Source organism: Lepisma saccharinum, chromosome 25, assembly GCF_977018435.1.
Source record: "Lepisma saccharinum chromosome 25, izLepSacc3.1, whole genome shotgun sequence".
NCBI classification, from domain to species: Eukaryota; Metazoa; Arthropoda; class Insecta; order Zygentoma; family Lepismatidae; genus Lepisma; species Lepisma saccharinum.
The window spans coordinates 812009-830826 of record NC_139253.1 but is presented as its reverse complement, the minus strand read 5'-3'; the positions used below and the strand labels follow the sequence as shown (position 1 = coordinate 830826).

General features: G+C 39.2%; 1 protein-coding gene across 1 annotated transcript in view; it reads right to left on the bottom strand.

Moving 5' to 3' along the window:
- The window catches only part of LOC145978984 (calcitonin gene-related peptide type 1 receptor-like), a 99516-nt gene that overhangs the window by 37261 nt on the left and 43437 nt on the right, over positions 1-18818 (bottom strand). Inside the window, exons 3-5 of the mRNA XM_083112040.1 lie at positions 16811-16952; positions 11417-11542; positions 9956-10142 (exon numbers count right to left, since the gene is read on the bottom strand). Of these exons, the coding sequence (XP_082968166.1) occupies positions 9956-10142; positions 11417-11542; positions 16811-16952 (455 nt within the window). The remainder of the gene's footprint in view (positions 1-9955; positions 10143-11416; positions 11543-16810; positions 16953-18818) is intronic.

Here is an 18818-nt window from a genome sequence, read left to right as displayed (position 1 = left end):
AAAAGTTGTTAGTTCATTGGAAAGGTTACTCCAGATTATTTGACAGTTGGATTAACGCATCGTTTTTGGAGTCAAAAAAAGAGAGAGAGAGGCATAAATTTTTGTAGATATTCTCATCAGTGGTACAAATAACCTTTATAACACATCATGAGAAAAGCAAACGCTTTCTACATTACTTTGCCTAGTAACAGTTCCATGAAATATTTCCCAAGTAATACTCTAACTAATTACACCACAAAGCTTCAGAACCGTGTGGAGTTGGACACCAACAAATGGGAGATGGCATTGGTAGAAGTGCATTATCCTTATTCAATACTAAACATTACAAGATTTAACAACTATATTCAATATAAATCTATGGATGATGTCAAATGGAACGAACTTCGAATATCCGAAGGCTATTACGCATCTATAAACAGCATTGTTTTTAAATTTTAGTCTCCGAAATCATCCTGCGTACAAACATGTGACTGTTGATATATCTACCAAGCAGAGAAACATAAATGTACAATTGTCACCTCAACTGGCACGGATATTAGGTTTTAAACCGACCGATGATCTATCAGAAGTAAAAATTGGACGCTCGCCTCCAAATGTTGTGAGAGAGATTCCTTCCCAGATGTATATTTACACAGATATTGTAGAATCACATATGGTGGGGGATGCTATCGCCCCTCTATTACGTATTATAAACATTAATCCTATGGAACATACTTTTGGAAGTGATGGTGTGCAAATTTTCGATTCACCACATTACATCCCAGTGCAGAAACATAATTTCGAACAAATAGAAATTGACTTAAGGGACAGCACTGGTGCACACATCCCATTGTCCTTCGGATTAGTGTGTTTGAAACTTCATTTTAGATGTTGTGGTGAAAAGCTGTGATTATGAATGACCCATATTTTCAATACTACCATCAACAAGCTGGATCTGGTGTGGGTAACATATATTACGGTGCTGCCTATCAAAAAGGACATGGCATTGGAAGTTTTCTTGGAGGACTTTTTCGGTCAGCTTTGCCTCTTATCAAGAAAGGAGCGAAAGCTGTAGGGAAAGAAATGTTAAAAACAGGGGTAAATGTGTTAGGTGATGTTGTAGACAAAACACCCCTAAAACAGTCACTACAATCCAGAATTTCGGATGCCAGATCAAATATTAAAAGAAAAGCTGAAACAAAGCTAAAGGAAATGATTGGTTCAGGTTATCAGGGGCATAAACATTTCAAAAGAAATCACTCTGCTTCGGGACAGCGAACTGGAAGGACCGCTCAGAGAAAGAAGAGATCCAGTGCCAATACTAACACCAAGAAAACAACCAAACGCAACCGTAAAAAAATTCAAATATCAGATATTTTTGATTAGATATGGCGCTAATTAGGGAGAAATCATGTGAGTGTTTTAAAAGTGAATTGGATATTTTCTCTGTAAAACCTACTCAGACAAGCATCTTAGAACACCACACCATCGGATACAAACCTGTTAGTTCTCTGGCAGATAATGCCCCCACCGAGTTTGTAATACCTGGACATGGTGATGATTATATGGATTTAGCACACACAATGTTGAATATAGATGCCAGAATTGTAAAAGCGAATGGTCAGTTATTGCTACCCACAGATAAAACAATTGGGCCTGTCAATGATTTTCTCAATGCAATGTTCAGCGAAGTACAAATCTACTTAAATAACAAACTCATCTCGTTTCCATCTCACATGCACCCATACAGGTCTTATTTTGAAAAAGCACTGAACTATGACATATCTGCAAAATCATCTCATCTCCAAAGTGCATTGTGGTACAAGGATACAGCAGGCGCTTTTGATAACGTTTCGGAAGACAACAAAGGCTTTACAAAACGTAACCAACTAACAAAACAGAGTAAAACATTTGATATGCTTGGTTACTTGCATTCTGATATTTTCAATCAAGAGAAATTTTTGATCAATGGAGTGGAAATGCGAATAAAACTGATTCCTTCGAAAAACACTTTCTGCTTGATGGGAGTAGATGACAGTGAAGGCAAAGTGGAAATTCTGGATGCTACACTATATGTGAGAAATGTATCGGTCAGTTCATCCATCAAACTTAGTCACAATCGCATACTGCAAAAACATACAGCAAAATACCCTCTAACAAGAGTACAACTTAAAGCTGTAACTATTCCAAAAGATATTGTTTCAAAAACAATTGACAATGTGATACTTGGACGTCTTCCGAAACGATTAGTTGTGGGGTTTGTTACCAACGATGCATTCAACGGCACTCTGTCTACAAACCCATTCAATTTTCAACATTTCAATTACAACTTCTTTACTTTATATGTTGATGGAGTCCAAATTCCCGGCAAACCACTTCAACCAGACTTTGAAAACAACAAGTACATAACAGCATATCACACATTATTCTCTGGAACAGGGATACACTATATGGATGAAGGAAACAATACATCGCGTGAGGAATACCCCCAGGGATACGCATTACTTGTTTTCGATATAACACCAGACGCAGCTGCAAGTGCCATATCCCACTGCAGTCTTCAACGGCAAGGGGCTGTTAGCTTGGAAGTCCACTTCAAATCGGCTTTGGAATCTACTGTGACTTGTGTTATCTACTCTGAATTTGACGCTCTCATGGAAATTAATAATCAAAGAGATATTCATCTGGATTAATTGTATAACAAGGTGAGTTGCACAACATTACTATTTAGTGTCCAGCAATGCTGTCGACTTTAAATTTGCTTCACGGGTTAATATCAAATAGAGCCTTTGACAATCATCATGTTGGGGTTTTCGCAGCTAATGAATTACCTGTACATGTGGAACTACCAGCAGCGTTGATTGTAAATACAGACCCCAAAGATAGCCCCGGGAAGCACTGGGTAGCAATTTACACAGACAGTAACTCCCGGGGGGAATTTTTTGATAGTTACGGAAAACCTCCACATGTGCATAACCATTTGCGATTTTTGGAAAGTAACTCTAAATTCTATACGTACAACACTCATCAGATACAAAGTTACGGGTCTGTGTACTGTGGGCATTACTGTTTTCTGTATTTATTCCATAGAGCCTCTGGTAAACCTATGCATAAATTTCAAATTTTATTCCCAGTACCGATAAAAAACGACAATATTATAACAACTTATTTGCTGACTCGTAAATTAAATTTATAATACTCGGTACGTATACTAGAAAATATTGACAGTAAATACTGTTTGAAATTTTATACAAGTTACATATAGTCCTAATAGTATATTAATAATTTTGTAGCGTTACAGTTTACAACAGCTTACTTATAATCTTTATCTTGTTTTGTGTCTTTACAGAACAATGACGCAATATCCAGAGATGGGATCTTTCAATGCTAGATTGTCCTCTTTCAGAAACTGGCAATAAAAAGAATTCCCGTTTGTAGAAGCTCTGTCCGAAGCAGGATTATTTTACATTCAAAAAGAGGATAAAACAGTATGCTTCAAATGTGGTGGAGGATTATACCGATGGAAATACAGAAACAATCCAATACTTTAACATCGTCGATATTTTCCATTTTGCCCCCTGTCTATAAACCTAATTTCAGATCGACAATGCGGTTGATGCTTTAATTAAATTAATTAATATTTGTTATCCAATATTTCCTCAATATGACGTTTATGATATTCTGCTGATTTTTCTCTCACCATTGATCTTTGTAACGCCCCGCCCCCTCCACCTTTTTTGTCCAGCACATGCTTGGTTTGCTACGCGCGCATGCGTCTCAACAACACACCCACGCATTTCTTCAAATGTATATCTGCACGCTGCGACATGCAGTATCTCGCAGTTCTTAGTCATGGAATCCTCTATTTCGATGCCGCTGAAAAAATATTTCAACCGTACACTAATTTCAAGGGGGTTCTTCAGAAAGAGAGCGATCAGCATTTACCTGAAGAACAAAAACAAGTAACTAGTCTTATATGCCAGTCGATATTATTTGATCACGTCTACTATTTGAATGCTTCGAAAACAAAGGTTATCTCAATCGGACTTTCCTCTCATCTGGATTTCCAACCTGTGGTCAGGCTACACAGATGCGGGGCGGCCGGTGTTGAACTACAGTTGCAGGAGTGGCACGCTCTTCAGGAACTGTTTCCAGTAATCGACAATTACATCGCTATTCCCGGTGAGCAGCCTCGTGTTTCCTACCCACTAAGTGAGCAACAAGAATTGCTGATAACCACACTGTACAATCGTCGTCAGATCATTATAAGGAAAAAACCAGCTTACGGTTCCCTGGAGATAGTGTTCATCGCAGAAAGTTCGTGGCGGAACTTTATGAAGATATTTGTGTGCATCGAGCATGCGAAAGTTATGTGTGAAACAGTGTCGCCGTATCTGAAATCATATTTTGGAAACTGTGTGGAATCTTGCATTCTCGACCTTCGCGAACAATGTTTCGGTTGCACAGATATTTCCCCTGTCCATGCATGTAATAAGGAGAAGTTTGTGCTTTCCCATCTACATGGATGTACAAAACCTGAGCATTTGTCTATACAAAACATCGACGGAAAAAGACTTTCCAAAGAAGCGTTTCTTTTTTGCGAGAACATGCTTGTGGAAAAAATAGTGAAACATTTTAATTCAGTGGTTGCAGCAGAAAATGGATATGATAGTGACACAATTCCTTATGTGGGTGAGTGAACAAACTTGAAGAATAAAAACTTGTTAAATAACATGCTGATAAACTGGTGACACAATATAAACATTTTACATATGTATGTGTGTGTGTGTGCGGCTCTTTTGAATTTTGTAAATATTGGTAATAAACAGGGATAAAATATATGTCTTGGCTTTTTTTTCATTTATCACCCCTTTAAAAATCCTCATGGTTTATATTTTTACTGGTAACAATCGTTAATAACAACATTAATAATTAACTATATAATGAAAAAATGTGTATTGTGGACTTGTCGAAGATAAAGCATGAGAGCTTTTCTTCACACTGGTAAAAATCGGTGTTAATAACAACATTAATAATTAACTATATAATGAAAAAGTGTGTATTGTGGACTTGTCGGAGATAAAGCATGAGAGCTTTTCTTCACACTGGTAAGAATCTGTGTTAATAACAACATTAATAATTAACTATACAATAAAAAAAATTGTGTATTGTGGACTTGTCGGAGATAAAGCATGAGAGCTTTTCTGCACAGCGCTGGACACGCAAAGGCAAGTATCTTTATTTTTATTCTATTTCTAACAGTGATTCGCTATTTTTTCTTGTCACTATAAAAAAAACTAATTCAATTTTTTTTTATCACATCTGTCGCCATTTTGCTTGTTTTTGTTTAATTCCTCTTTATGCATTGAGGTTAATCGAAACATAACTTTAGACTTTTACATGGAATTGAAACATAGAATGTTGCCTCCTTTGATTGAATCGAACCTGTGACTCCTCTTTGATCACAAAACAATAGTGACGGCCATCTTGCTTATTTTACCTACTCTTTATGCATTTAAGATAATCGTTACTGGGGCCCCACACGGCAAAACAACAGATTCTAATTTATTCACACTTCTTTTTTTATTATTTTAAAAACAACATCATTATCAGCCAATTTGACATTGTGAATCGAACCCGGGGACCTTTTCATTACAGCATAAACATCCTATTTCCAATTAGTTCATTTTCTGTTTGTGCACAAAAAGCTAATCGGAACTTTTAAACAAATACAATTGAATATCCAATTTTCACCAACATTGGGAATCGAACCCTCAACCACTTGGTTAAAACATCTCGCGGAATAAAAAACAGCCCCCGCGCCGCGCCGCCCCGCGCCGCCCCCCCGCGTCGCGCCCCGGTCGCCGCCGCTAAACACAAAACGCGGCCGCCATTTTGATTTTATTGAAATACTATTTATGCACAGATGGACTAATCGGGACCTATAATGGCGGGACAAAACAATTGGCCTCATTTAACTACCTAGAAAATTGAACCCGCGACCTCTTCATTACCAGGCGACAACAATAACCACTAACCCAAGGCCGCCATATTGATTTTATTCAAACACTATTTATGCACAGATGGACTAATCGGGGACCTATAATGGCGGGACTAAACAATTGGCCTAATTTAACTACCTAGAGAATCGAACCCGCGACCTCTTCATTGCCAGGTGACAACATTAACCACTAACCCAACTCGATTTTCGAACTCAACCATTTTGTTGCCTTTATTTACACACAGGCTAATCGAGACCATTCAATATTGACATCGTCGCCTTGTAATCAAAGGGTCCCAGGTTCGATACTCGGTGGAGGCACATAGTGGTCCGAATCACCACTTTTCAACTGTAGCTCCAATCCTGATTAGTTTTGCCGTGCATAAAACGGACTTAAAAAAAACTAACTCAATCTATCAATCAATCAATATTGACTCTACCAGGAATCGAACCCTCGACGCCTCTTGTTTTACAGAGCAATAACCTTAGCCGCTAAGCTTTCGGGGGGGTACAGCACCTTCGGCGCCATCTTTAAATCATTTCTTCATGTCTTTCCATCATACGCAATGGTTGCGCGCGCATTTCCTCCACACACACACACACACACACAAACATATGCACGTGTTAGGTTAGCATACATCAAGAAACAACGTGACAAATCCATTGACCCCCTCCCCCCACCGCTTCCGATGTCTTCAACGTGATCAGACACGTTCTGCTGACTCAACAATAAAACTGCTCGTGGCCCGCTACGACCGGATGTAACACAACACCAGTCGCATCAAATTTTTGCTGACGCGTAGGAACGAAGTGCTGCCTGTCTACTAAGGCTTAGCATTAAGAGGGTATAGTGAGGGATATTACTTTTAAGACTAAGTAGCTGTAACTGTAACGGAGTTACTTTATCGCAACGGAAGTCTTTGTAAATCACAAGGCCATGAACGGGCTCAGGATTCTTTTAAAGGGAAAAGCAAGTAGGGCATTTCTTTCAAGAGGGGCAAACCAGGCATATTTTCATCCATAATAGAATAGCTTCCTTAAAAAAACACTCCTTCAGTTTGGAGTTCTCATGTTTCTGCAACGCTCTTATAATAATAAACATAAATTAATGTGAATGAAATGAAATTATATGTGTGAAATATATAATTATAGGTTGATATAATTTTTAAGGGGCCGGACACTGTGACCGAGTGTTTAGTACATCGTGCTGAGACGCCAAGGGTCCCGAGTTCGAATCCCGCTCGGGCTTGGTTGTTTGTGAATGTCCATTCATCAATTTCATCATTTCATCACTCATCCCCATCTTCGCAAATTAGCCAAGAGGCACAAAACGCGAAGTAAAATAAAATAAATCAATCAATCAATCAATGAATCTTTTTAAGGGAGAGTTGTTGTACATCTTTCCTCCCCCCCTTGCTTTTGTTGCATGCAAAAAGAAAAAAGACTAAAGGCTTTACTCATAATCCAATCAAGGATACCGAAGTGTATTATCTGGTTACTGAACATCCCCTTTTCCCATATTAGGTTAATGGCGGGGAGTGGATCTAATCGATGGTAAGATGGAATAGATGAAGGCGCATATTCTGGCTGGGACTGGAACTCAGAAACTTCATAAACGTAGAGCACAATGCGCACCACACAACACCGAAAACGTCGGGGAAGCCACGAGAGAAAATTATAAATTTTGGACTTGAGGCAAAGGTAGGTTAGCATCTTCTCAGCACGAAATGGTGCCTTTGGGAAGTACCAGGAGTTGTAAGGTAAAAATTCACTTTGAGAAGACCGCGTTCGAAGACAATGACTGCCCACGGAGGGAGGGAAAGACGTTGAAACCATCGGCAGTCTCTTCCTCTTGGCTGGCCTCGCAGAATATTGGATGTAGAGACATCTTTTTTTTTCCTCCATCCTCCAAGGACGGTCGCAAGGTGGAGCGTAATAGAGCGGCGAGGAAGCAGGCTCTAAGTGCACGCAGGGGGACTCTTAAACATTTTATGACGTCGGCCGGGGAGCTTCAATGCGCTGACGTTGGACGCAATACCTTATGACGTGGTCTATTCCTTACTGAAATTTGCAAAAGGACGAAAAAGTGTATGTGAAAGAGCTTCTATAATGTCAGCAGGTAGGTTAGAATGAATGCAAGCTGGTGTGGGATGGAAGTTTAGATGTTTAGTCATAATTTCCATGTGTTTAGAATGTAGACTTCCGCTCACCATGGTGATAGCAATTTTACATTATTTCTTCAAATTTTCACGTGTTTATGTTTCGTGTGTGGGTAACATTTGCTTCAAAATAAAGGGTGAAAGTAATGATTTACAATTTTGTTTACGTTAGGAGGGTTACTTCTAGCGGTGATAGCAATATCTCGTTATGCTTTGATATCCGAGGTATTCTATTGCGTGTATGGCGAAAATTGCTTTTAAATAATTGCAACACTATTAAGCCTTGTTTCCATGTTTTATCAAACACTCAGCAAGGTAAAAATTATTGCATAAAATTATTATTTCGCAGAATATGATTGTCCGGTAATTAGGCGATATCGCTCGAACACCTCTCACTCGTATATGTCGTTAATTTTATCATTCATACTTACCTATTCTGCATTGTGGAAGATTCTTTAAGGTGAGGTTATGCCTTTTTCCATAAAATAGTGTCAACGTTTCATATTACGAGTCATTATTTGTCTTTCTTGTTTCGCTTGGGTAACAGACAATATGGCTTGCACTCGTCATGGATCATCGCGTCGTGCTTGTGTTTTGTCGATTTGGAGTGGGTATGCAGTGTTTCAACCTTCTTCACCGAAAAATACCTACTTTCGTGTTCATTATGTCATCACAAACCATTGACGGATAGCCCCAAAAACCATTCACGATAGCCCCACGAACCATTGATGGATAGCCCCAAAAAACATTGACGGATAGCCCAAGAAACCATTCACGATAGCCCCACGGACCATTTCCGGCAAGGTTAGGTTAGGTTGGGTTAGGTTAGGTTTAATTAAGCATAGTTAAAAAAAAATCGTAAGAAAAAGGCACGTTTGGAAACACTGGCGAGACCGCGTGACTTTCGACGCTCGCGCCATCTGCAGGTACATAATGCAACGGCATAATGTTGTCAGAAAATGCAAGTTCCTTACATAGAAAGTGATTATTCCTTGTTTTGCAGCATTGTATGGTGAAGTTTTCAGTTTTCGCAAAAGAAAATACCTCGAAGAACTTCGACAATGCTACAGAAACTGATTGCAGTAAGTAGTTTCTCCAGTAAATTTGAAGAAATCCGTTCGGGCGATATCGCATATTTACCGATTGTCCTTTTCGGTAAGTGAGAAGTGATGTACACTTATTTGTCGCACTGGGATACGATATTTGTAATTGCTTAGGCAGGTCTGTCAGCATGTATATCAATTTTACGTTTCGGTCTGTAGATATTACATACTTTCATATGTCCTGTATTTGAGTCTTACATAATATAGAAATAATTATTTAGAATTGTTATTGCATAGAGTGGTTTCCTTCCATGTATGGACTTTAGGTTGACAGTACTGCTTAGGCTCTGAAATACGGGACGATGGCAATCATTCCACTACGAGTGCGGTACGTTCGAGCGTAGCATACTCGAGCGTGGGAGATTCGAAAGAGTTTGAGCGAGCGAAAGTGGTTTGATGCAGCACTCTAGTGGAAAAGTTACGTTATTGGTGTATATTTTTTTTTACAATAAATTTTGCCTTGGTCAGAGCTTGAGTGTTGGATCAAATAGTGAAAGTGTTCTGTGATGCGAGAAATTGGGAGTGCCGTGGGCACATTTCGGAGGTCAATATCTCGCTTGTTTGTGGTATCGGCATGTAAATTTCGAAATTTGCAGATTGCAAACAAAAGTGGGAACTTTCGATGGTATAAGATCTGCTACCAGCCCCGAATATATTGAAAGAAATTAGGTTGCTAGTTTGATCTCCGTTCAGAAGTGAAAATTGTTTCTTACCTGTAACTGTAAAATATAATGAGTGCAGGCACTAAGGACGCCAAGGTGACGCTGTACGCTGCCACACTGACGTACACCCTCTGCTTCATGAGGTCGACGCTGCTGCAGGCGGTGTAGTTCGTCCACTCCTCATCGCGGAAACTCAGTACGAACCAGCGTCCTTCAAGGCATTCTTTCGTTGCTGCACCTACGGGTCGAAGTAGCATTAGTCCATTATGAACTTTTACACACGCACACACAAAATATGTGCAAGTTTATACGACCGTAAACTGCATACCTACGCAACGAAAATGCCATTGCAAAAGTTGGACCAAAGGTAAATTTTGGATACTACATCACCGGGCATTCTCTTGTCATGGGTGGGACGCCTAGACTACATTTTTGGCATTAAAGTAACTAATCTACTAATAGTTAAGCAACATTTATCTTACAGTTTCTGAGATATGAAATATGAAACTTAACACTGTTGATTAAACATACCCTTAAAATGCTTCGAGAGATTTATATCCGCAAGTGAACAATTTTGTGTCACGGTAGGACAGATAAAGTAATGCTTCTTTACTTAATATGAAATTTATTTAATTAATGTAAATTTTTAAATTATGAAAAATAAATTATTTAAGCGAGAGAGACAAGGTAACGTACCTATGGATATTGTAGGGGAGTTGAGGGGGAAGGAAATGTAACAGTTAAAGGATAAATTATTTGCTTTTTGGTGTCATGGGTGAGACACAATACAAAACAAAAGTAAATAGCAAAGTTAAAATAAACGAGCAATATGCAAAATACCTTCTAACTTAATTATGTAGTCGTATAATATTTAATTTTTTTTCGAAATGGCAGTTTAAAATTGTTCTTACACCTTTGTGATAGAATAAAGTTACAGTATTTAATTTTAAAGAATTGAGATTACAGGGTATTTTGACATGGAATGCCCCAACCCTTTAATATAGTGTAATAAGCATTAACTGTAAATATTTTGAACGGTGGAAAACAGGCTTTAATAGAACAATAAACATATATCAGACTATTTTGAAAGTGAATTCGACTAGACTATTTCTGATTCTTTTTATTTAAAAAAAAATAAATACAGGAATCTTTCATCGGTTTGAAAATCCTTCATCTTTATTTTAAAGAGTATAATACTGTTTATTAACGGCGATAACATCCCTCTACAATAAACTCTAAATGTAAATATTAGGGGGGCAATTATCCCCTGCCGCCTCCGTACGTATTCTTATGTTCAAAATGCAGAATATCAATTGCAATATGCATTCTCTATTTTGTCAAAGGTATGTTGTAACAGCGGCCTCAAGACCGAAACACGCGTGCTCGATAAAATTGATTCTGTTACTACTCTATACTAATTACAGTACTATTAAAGATAAGAATACGTGTGGTTATCCAAAAGTTTGGACGTGCGTTCAACAGCGATTGATAAACAGGAGAAGGTATACTTGCGATGGCAACTCGGGGTGCTTGTCCCGAAGGTGTTGTATGTGGGGCAGTAGGTGGATTGCGTCGTGTTCGGGGGAGCGTCGTCCCAGCACTGCCAACCGTCCCACGTTCTGGGACACCATCCGGCCTCTGGAAAACAAAGAAATGGCTTCAGAAAATTCATTCATATAACAATTAATCAACATATCAATGACTTTAATTTTTCATTCATACCAAAGGGGAATGATGAAATGAAATCTGTGATGTGTAATTGTGTTTCCTACACGTTAAAATGTGACAATATTGCATAGATGAATCAAGGAACCAAACAGCTTCAGACATTTATCGGTATAGGTGTACCAGGATGAGGAGAACCCCCAAAAATGGCGAATTTAAGTTGACAGTCATTTGTTTTCTCTTCCCGCTTCACCTTTGCTCGTACCATAGTGTCCCCCATGTTGATTGGCTGATTTGTTTTATTTTACGTCGCTTTTATTCCACTTTTGTTTGAGTATGAAGATGAGGATGAATGGTGATTAGATGAGATGGGTGAAGGGACAATCACAAACGTATACGGCCAACAGACACCCCGGTCACTGTTTCTTGTAGGCCAACGAGTGACACGTCCCTTCCCCTCGGACCAAGATTTATTGTTGTTAATTTTATTTCTTATTCTACAAATATTTATTGGGTAAATGTCTGTTATATCGGAGACACATTTCTATCGGATATTTTCAGTTTCAAATGGTTCGTACTTAACAATTGTGTATTGCGGAATATAGTTGAAGGTGCCATTATGCTTTTTACACGAAAATAACTTCGATTTTTCACATTATGAGTAATTCTTTTGGGTCCTTTCTTTCGTTGCGGAACATACAATACGGCGCGCACAGCTGTGGATCATCGCGCGTCGTGCTTGTGTTTTGTCGATTTGTAGTGGGTATGCAGTGTATCAACCTTCTTAACCGAAAAATACCTAATTTCGTGTTCATTATGTCATCACAAACCATTGACGGATAGCCCCAAAAACCATTCACGATAGCCCCACGGACCATTTCCGGCAAGGTTAGGTTAGGTAAGCATAGTTAAAAAAAAATCTCGTAAAAAAAAGGCACGTTTGGAAACACTGGCGAGACCGCGTGACTTTCGTCGCTCGCGCCATCTGCAGGTACATAATGGAAACAACGGCATAATGTTGTCGCTTTGCACAAAATGCAAGTTTATTATATAAAAAGTGCTTATTTCTTATTGTGCAGCATTCTACGGTGAGAAAATATCTCCACGAACTTTCAAAATGCTACAGAAAATCATTTCCGTAAGTAGTTTCTTCTGTAAAAATGAAGAAATGTGTCTCCGATATAACAGACATTTACCATTTATTGTTATTAATCTTAATCTCTGTTATTTATTTTGTGATTCTTGTCGTATGTGATATTTAAACCTATCACTGATAATGTCAGGATAGTGACTGACCTGTATGTACATATCTTGTATAAGCTGATGCCATGGGAATTACGATTGTGTTTTGTCTTGACCTTGGGTTCGGGCTTCGAGTTTTTAAAAGTGGTCAAGTTGAATTGTAAGAAGCTGATATTTCTTTGAGTGAAATGGATTTTATGCACATAAGTGTTTCTTTTGCTAAGAAGTAAAATATACTTCTTTACTCTTAGTGGAAACTTGACTTTGATTTTTATTTGACGACCGAACAGAGATATTATTTCCCAATATCCTGAGAGGCATCACTTGAATGCTACGAGTCTTCAAGTGACCATTTTAATTGTGTATTAGTTAAATAATCATGTTCTTTTGACTGAAAGAACGTGTCACGGGGCTCTGCAGTCTGGACTTATGGACAGGATAATCATATGAAGGGTGTGTTGTCGTGTGTTTTGTCCTTATGTGTAAGGTAAACCGGGGTATTAAGGATCGCCAAATTGCTATTTCATTGAAGAAATTCATCGGGATCTGTTCAAGAAAACACAAACAGGATGCATTCTGGAATGTATATTGTCTAGTTTACATAAATGACAACACAAACTAGTAGGAATATAATGCAAAGGCAAAAACAACAATAAATTGAAAGGTAGGTTGTACGGTCCCAATTGCCCCTTTGCTGGGTAATAAGGACCAGCCAATGGGGTATCAAGGACCGGTTCGCTTTTGAATGGTACGTCCTTCTATTTCGAAACACAATAATCTTGAACTACGTCACACACGTCTTGTTTGTTCATTCCAAAACCCCGCTGAGGAAATAGAATGAAGCTCTCCTCTAATTGTGATTCTTCTGCAGCTGTTAGTGCAGTAGACGTTCCAGGATGCGCTTTTAACTCCACACAGCCGCTCAGCAGTTCTTTATGGCGTTTTCGCGCGTCTGTCCTTTGGCTGGTTCCGTTTCCCGGTCTTAACTACGCAGCTTACACGCCATTTGTGTGCAGAGTACTTTTTATACAAACAAAAAAGGATCACAGACCGTGCACACGGCTGGTGCGCCTGCCGCTTCGCATTTCTTTGCTCTTTTTACGAAATTCTATCACACGGTCCCTAATACCCAGTGGTCCTTAATACCCCGGCTTACCTTACTGAGAACCCCTTTACAGCCTCAGGTAAGGAGATTGTAGTCCTCAGATACAGTATAGTTGTAGTTCTTGTCAAGTAGTGAATGCATGAATTAGTGTAGATTTAAAAATTTAACAGACATTTTATTTTCTTAGTTTTCCTTGTCCTCTGTTTTGTTTTAGTTAATGGAATTATCCCATACAGCTTTTGTGTCTATGGAAAAAGAAATCAACCAATCAGTCAATATGGACGGTACAGCACGAATCACACAGAGGATCATGCTGGATGTAAGTAGAACCTCGCGTACTATGTGAACGCGAGGTTGGCAATTTGGTCTTCAGTGTTGCCATTCCCCTACCCAGTGTTGCCATACAACTTCCCTCCCTTGTTATTATTTTCGATATATAGGGTGAGGCAGTCAAACGGGAAGATTAAAAAAAAATCACAAACAATAGAGAAAGCAAATATTAGTTAATTTTTGAACATGAATGTACTGTACATGAGTTGAAATTGCTAGTGTACCTGAAATTTAATATGGTGTCAGTAAGATTGTGTCCTTGGTTTTACACACATTGTCGGAGTGTGAGTAAATCCGCCCATGACGTTATGCTGACATATTGGTACCCTTTTTCCTGCCTGTCCTCGATGACTATGACCCAGATGAAGAAGCACTCTTCCAGCAAGATGGTGCAACTAGCCATATTGCCAGAGTGTCTATGGATGTGCTTACTCTCGCATTTCATGGTCGTCTCATCAGCACATTCGGCGATATTCCGTTGCCTGCCCGTTCACCCGATTTGGCGGCTCCTGAATTTTTCTTTTGGGGTTACCTCAAATCCAAAGTATTCGAGGACAACCCTCCCAAGAACCAGGGATAATTTGAAGGAGCGAATTCGGCAAGAGATCCACAACATCCCCTTCGAGATGCTACGAAGCTTCATGGGCGGATTTACTCTGAGACTCCGACAATGTGTGCAACACCAAGGACGCCATCTTACTGACAGCATATTAAAAACAATGAACATTTTTCAGGTACACTAGTCATTTCAACTCATGTACAGTACATTCATGTTAAAAAATTAACTAATATTTGCTCTCTCTATTTTTTGTGAATTTTTTAAATCTTCCCGTTTCACTGCATCACCCTATATTTAAATTACTCTTGAGGACCGTACGTTCGCATGGAACATGAAATTAACATACATGTGCGGTCAGGATTCGCACGGTTGACAATGCACCGTAACCAAGAAGCTCGGTTGTTATGGATACCATTTGGCGCTGCGGTTCGTGTTAGCAGATAGAATTTTTTTACAAAAGCATCATTTATTCGTGGAAGCTGTCGGACACTGATATGGATTCCTGTGGCAGACGAATAAATCCGGGATTTTCTTTTCGTTTGTAAAATCAACATTCGACGCAGGGAGATTCCCATGAAGAGGGATGTCGCCCCATTTTTATTTTCTGTTCCGAGATTGCAGGTGACAAAGCGGATTACGAGATAATCTAACATCCATCTCTAATTGACTTAGGTTCTCGTGTTCGAGGGAGGACTAAAAATATGATTGGGCCTTTATCTAGCTAATCCTCCGCACATGGGCAATTCTCCATCGCTTTTCGTAAAGCGTGAGAGAGAGTCTGCTTTAATCGCTTTGGTTTTCACACGCTAAATGTTTTTTTTTGTTCATAATTCGATTTCCGATATATCGCTTGTGAAATACAGATAATTTCTGGGACAAGATGCATCCATATGAAGCAATGGAATATCCAGGGGATGTCCCTAAACATTGATTTGAGTTTTTAGTTTGAACCCACTTTATGCACAGTTAGGCTAATCGGGATTGGACCTACAGTTTAAAGTGGGATCCACCGGGAATCGAACCCGAGACACCTTGATTACAGGACAGTTTGAAATTGGATACTAACGACTATGTGCCTTCGTCAGATATCGAACTCTGGACTTCTTGAATTTGAATTTGAATTATTTTTCTTTTTGGTGCGTCAGCACTGAGGCTATTTTGCACCCGTCACACTATACGAGGTCCAGTCCCTTATCATAACCAAAGTAAAAGCGTGTGTAAAAACTAAAAGTTCCTTACCTTGGTTAAAAGCTGAGGCTAAAATGGGCATAAATAAGGACAAAACACAGGACGACACAGAATTATACTGGCCATGGGGCCAGTCGCCAGAGCCTCGATAGTCTGCAGTCCAGGGTGTACTACGTGGAAGTGAGGTTGACTATTGGGTGCGGTACGTGGAAGGAGCAGCCCTTACACCCCTCTAGACTCCTTGATTGCATAGCGACAACGTTGCCACTTCTAAGAAAAAGTGAAATGTCTGTCTTGGAATGATAATAGACAGGAAGACGCGACGCACAAAGAAACAAACGTACGAATATGGATATGGCGTGATGCATACGCAGAGGGGGAAAGGACACATGGGTGGGGGGGGGGGGTGTTAAGGCACATATACAGACATACAAACACAGAGAAATGTATTAACACACGCAGGAATGGGTAGGAAAATCGCACAGAAGGGAATTAAGACATGTATAGTTGCCAGCCTGATCCTGAAGTGCTTCACTGCAATGCTTTATGTGTGTCGCCAAACACTGCGGTGGTGGACGAATTTTCTACGGAAAAGAAAGTGTTAGGGGAAATTCAGTATTTTAGGATATACGTAGATGTCCCAATTTTATTGGACGTGTCTGTACACACACAGAGGGAGAGAGAGTGTGAGAGAGAGACAGGCAGACAGACAAAATGGCATATAAAGAGAGAGAAAGAAATAAAGGTAGAGAAAGAGAGAGGGAGAGAGAAAGAGAGAGAGGATTCAGTTATTGTGTCCAAAGGCAAAGGTACTCACGCGTCCTGTTGGGCTTGTCGTCCCTCATTTTGGCGCAGCACTTCATGGCGTCGTCGCAGCACTGCCTCCACTTGGAGCGGGTGTCCTCTCCCCTGAAGGAGGCCATCAGGGGGCTCTGCTCATCCGAGGAGTTGGCCAGGACCTGTACACACAACGACAACATTAAAACAACATCTCAAGAGAATTAATCTTTGCCAGCGAGCAAGTCACGGAAATGTATTTACCCTCGCTTCAAAAAGAAGTAAATATATTGCTTTAGTTAATAATAATAATGTCGTTTTTATTAGAGCTGTCCTGTTTCGGCCTCAAGAACCGTTATTACAACATACGCTTCTATGAGAGATGAATACAATACAAAGATGGAATAAAAAGTACATTGAGAAAATATAAAAACTATTGCATATTAGATTTATGGATATAGATTGAATATAAGAACAAAATATATACATATACCGGTTGGGGCACCTAAAAGTATCACCGGAAATATTTCGTGAACAACAGTGAATATTGAAAACCTGCTTTCGCAGATATATAGGTATGAGAGGGACTCATGAAATTAGTGGACACAATACATTGAACTACGTAAGGAAATACGGCTTTCAACACAAACTCAGTTTTTTTTTATGGAAACCCCATTTTATTTTCAGCTCATTTGAAAGTACGGAAAAATTCAGATAATTTAGATAATTTACAAACTACACATTTTATTGTAACCCGCAGTTGTTGGAACGTAACAAATATCCTAAGCACAGCACATACATAGTATCCAGAAGAGTAACATGTTTGTTACGATACACGAATGACGTCAAAGGGGGATATGTATGTTACGACACACGAATCAACTTGTGAGAATGTTTGTTTCAAGCGTCAACTTCACTTTATAATTAATTGAGAACTACTTGACGTATTACCAAGGTAACAAACGCCATTCTTAATGAATCTTCCGTACTTTGAAGTGAGATAAAAATACAATGAGTTTTCCATGAAAAAAAACTAAGTTTGTGTTGAAAATCGTACTTCCTTACGTAGTTTAACGTTTTGTGTCCACTAATTTCAAGAGCCCCTCTCATACCTATATATCTGCGAAAGCAGTTTTTCAATATTCATTGTTGTTCACGAAATATTTCCGGTGGTACTTTTAGGTGCCCCACCAGGTATAATGAAAAAAAGGTGGTTTACATGTAAATTTTTGAGTATAATGTTTGTTACTTTCAGTAATCTGGAAAAAATGAATAACATAATAATTACAACAATAAAGTCAAATAAAGTATTGAAGTTTATCATATTAATATGCACACAGTTTCTAGTTGTTACAGTGGGTATTTTTTTACGATTGAAAAGTTGTACGTTAACATGCAGTTTGTAGTGTGTGTGTGTTTTGTTGGAGGTGTTCTTTAGTTCTTGCGTTAAGCCCAGTTTATGCGCAGATAGGTTAATAGGGACTGGACCTACAATTCAAAGTGGGATCTCAACTGTATACGATAAAATTTACAAGTGAGTTTTATTTGCCACTGTTCCTATGTTAAACAGGTATATCAGATGTTCGCTCTTCTCGTGAAGATCTGTTTTGGAAGCAGCGATTCATCTTACAAACCCACATTCTGTGTTGATCCAGTCTTTTATTTGCATGACCTCTGTTCCTGAACGCCCACACATACGGCTTCTAATCGGGAATGCCAGATACTGGATGCGGGATTCCAGTTGTCTGAAATATCTGAGCTCCGCGAACGGCTTTCAAGGCTCTCGAAAGCCACTTTTCACCGCCGAGTTTCAATTTCCGCCGCGTAATGCACCTCCATTGAAAGCGGATCCCTGTTGTCAGCGTTGGCAACTTGCATCATTCGAAACCAAATCTGGTCATTTTTAACACTGCGCGTTCTCTCCTTATAAACGCACGACGAATTTTGCGTTGCCTTCCCGATAGCGTATTGGATAACGCTGTTCCAAACAATGTTCGATATTAGGTGCCGAAGTCGCAACTTGCGACTACAATTTCAGTCAATGACTC